At 38.5% G+C, this 3,371-nt stretch overlaps 1 protein-coding gene across 12 annotated transcripts in view; it reads right to left on the minus strand.

Annotated features, from left to right (window-relative positions):
- LOC138757439 (ubiquitin-protein ligase E3A-like) overlaps positions 1-3,371 on the minus strand; it is a 69,235-nt gene that overhangs the window by 64,707 nt on the left and 1,157 nt on the right. For 11 of the 12 annotated variants that reach the window (XR_011353595.1, XR_011353597.1, XR_011353596.1 and 8 more), the window contains exon 2: positions 1,284-1,606. The exons of the other annotated variant lie outside the window; for it this stretch is intronic. Coding sequence is in view for 5 of the 11 variants with exons in the window: in XM_069924716.1 (XP_069780817.1) it covers positions 1,284-1,606 (323 nt within the window). In the remaining 6 variants the exon portion in view is untranslated. The remainder of the gene's footprint in view (positions 1-1,283; positions 1,607-3,371) is intronic. 12 annotated transcript variants of the gene reach the window in all.

Below are 3,371 nucleotides of genomic sequence, written 5' to 3' on the forward strand. Positions count from 1 at the left end.
TTCTTAAAAGCTGCTATCAGAACTATGCAATCTACAGTAAGCACAAATTACCATTTGTTCTTTCACGATATGAACTTTCATTAAAAAGTAATGGAGTACTTCAGCAGCTTACAAGCTTTTGCAAATATTTTTAAAAATTCTAAAAAATGCAAGTTAATGGTGATACTAGTGAAATTTTTAAAGTCACTTTACACTTTTTTTCTAATGGCAAGTGCACTGCTGCTACACCACTTCAATGTTGTGTTCAATTGACCCACGTTGCTGACTGCAATTTGCATGATTTTCCTTTATGCAAATGTTCTCCAGATAAGCCGGCTTCCTCCTATTCTCCAACACATGCTGACTGGTGGGTTAATCACCCACTGTAAATCAACCCAATTTAAGCAGATGACAGGAAAATCAAGGTGGATCTGAAGTGCACATGAAAGAAAATGGGTTACAGGGAAATAAGATTGATAGGACTGCTTTTAGAACTCAATGGACTTAAAAGCCTCCAACAATGTTAAAACACATGAAAAACATGGGAAATATGGAACATTAAGACTTGGTCTTTTAGTATCTCATGGATTTAAAAGGCTACATAAAATTTCACTGAAAGATTGTTCAAAACCACCAAATAAAATATTTTTTACATACACATGAACAAATGTGCAAATCTTATTCTGATCAGCAGTTAGCCACGCTGTAGTTTTTAAAAAAAATTAGATGTACAGCATGGTAACTGGTCCTTCCACCCCATGAGCCCATGCCCCAATTAACCTACCACCCCTGTACATTTTGAAGGGTGGAAAGAAACCATAGCACCCAGAGGAATTCCACTAAAGGAAGGAGTGGGTTTGCAGCAATTCTGCATCACTTGCATGCTAGGATTGATGGTGGATGCATCACCATACATTTTAGTGAATGCAAGCCATTATTAGTCTCACTTTAAAAAAATTGTTTGAGTCTTTATATTTTTTTTTTCCCTCCCCAGTATTTATTTGTTTCTCAATATTTTTGTAAATTTGAGGTGTGGGTGTCAAAACTGGTTGGTGGGAGTGCACCATTTACTTTTTTAAGAAAGTGACATTTACCACCAGAGTGTTTGATAAAATGAGCAAGAAAGAATGAAGTCCCTTTCAATTAAGCAGCAATGGCTTTCATTATGGAACAAATAAAGAGTATATTTAAAATAATTTTTCAATCTGTACCAATGTTTTAAGATAATCAGCAAAGTAATTTATTTTTGAATGAACATTTTGTCAATTAGCATTTTTATTGGACAAGGAAAAACCAAACAATACCTTGAAAGCTGCCTTGCTTCTGTTTCTCACTATTAATCACATTTAAGTCACTCTCCCCAACACATTTGAGATCTTTCTGTTCAAACTTGCCATGCGAAATATTTTGGCAAAGCAATAATTTTGGTTTCTTAGTGGGATAACCTTTACATAACTCTGCCCTGGTCTGATACAATTCCAGAGCTCTGGCCGCAGCTTGATTACTGTCCAATTGCTCGAAACCCAGGCAGGAAGCACAGTTTCCATTTGCGCAGAATTCATTGCCACAGCCTTTTGTTAACTGATGATAGTAACTTTCAATCAATTGTTTGGCAGCTTCACGCTTCCTATAAGGAATAAAGTGTTCTGATTCAGTATTAAAGTCTCACATTCATTGATTATATTTACTGATTTTAATATTTAAAAAAAAATTATTTAGGAATTAACTTTATACTAAATATGCCAACTTCAGTTGAGATCACTAACAAAGAACTGGCAATTAATTTTTACCCAAAACAAATAAAATTACTCAACTTGTAAATAATTGTTTTCCATGAAATCCAAGAAGCCATTACATTTCTCAACATTTAATTTGTTACTTCTGCTGTCATAAATTGAAAATAATAGTTTACCCTATTTCCTGTTGTTACCTTAGAGAAAACTGAAATCATTTGGAGGCTACAATATAAAGTAAATCATGAAAAATCTGTGAACACCATGGTTGAAGTAAAAACACAAAATGCTGGAGAAGCTCAGCAGGTCAAACACTGTCCTTTGTGTAGCAAATGTAAAAATACAAAACCGATGTTTCGGGCTTGAGCCCTTCATCAAGGTATGAGAGAATGCTGGCCTACAATCTGATCAAAGCCAGATCCTCTTACAAGCAGATTATGTTTGACCTGACCCATCACCTATACTATCCACAATATTAACTCAACTTTTCTGGATGCAGAGAACTGAACAAGCTGACTGTGCAGCAGAGATGTTTCCTATGAGAGACAGCAGCTCCAATTGGTATCCAGGGACATACCACTAAAGCCTCATTTCTCACTAACTCCAGATCATTCTGTTGGCTGCTGCAGTCAAAAGCTTTTGGACACATTTTGAGTGTCTCTGATAGTCAAAGGCATTTAGAAATAATTCAAATATATTTAAATAACTGAAATTAAAAATGTAAAACTAAAGTGCAATTACAATCTCTTTAAAACATAAATAATGAAAACATGAATACAGAGTAAAATAACTTGATGTACATGCTAAGGGATGCACTGAGGCTTGGCTTTGTAGGAAAGGCAGTTTAGAGTCCTTCCACTACCAGATATTGAGGGACTTCCACTCCGGTTTCAGTCACTCAAACAATGGACATGTACACAATTTCCAATGAAATCCAATAGTTTTTGTGCACTAGAGTACAAGTAAATGTTTGAAAATGCACAGTCGCAGGTGCTGTTTTTGCAAAAGGGCAAAAAAAAAGTGACTTCCTCCTGAACAAGTGGCAGAGGATTCTGTAAGAAAACCTAAAGAATATGAGAATATTGATGCCCAACCTAATGTGAAAATTGCACATCCAATTCTGGGTCTTACAAGGCACTTTCAAGAAGGGAAAAGACCCGTCTGTAAAGGCAGAGGTTCTTTGCCCTTACACATAAAGACGTACCTTTCGGAATGTGCCACAGCCGGCTCCAAGGTGCTAATTCCAGCTCTTCTTGTGGAAGGATAATCGGTGGAGCAATGCGCTCTGCCAGCTGACCTGAAAGTACAGCTGCTGCAAGCGTCTAGTTAGGGGTGAGCTGATGATGCCATCAGCCCACGATCCATCTCCCCACTCCCTTCATGACCCCCTCAAGGGGCAGCGGGTTGGAGCCGTCGGGAGCAGGCGGAACTGATGGGGTGGCTGGTGCGGGCTGTGACAGCCTCACCGGCCTGCTTTCTGCAGCTCAAAACATGGCAGAGCAATGGCTGTCTTCCCTACCTATAATCCCCCATGCAGCTGGAACTGTTCTGGGAACCACAGAGTGGTTGCAACTGTGTGGAGGATTATGGGTAGGGAAGACTGCCATTGTTCTGCTGTGTATTTATGACAGGTGGCACCACAGCACCAGTCACCCCACC

The sequence above is a fragment of the Narcine bancroftii genome, chromosome 3, assembly GCF_036971445.1.
Source record: "Narcine bancroftii isolate sNarBan1 chromosome 3, sNarBan1.hap1, whole genome shotgun sequence".
Classification (NCBI taxonomy): Eukaryota; Metazoa; Chordata; class Chondrichthyes; order Torpediniformes; family Narcinidae; genus Narcine; species Narcine bancroftii.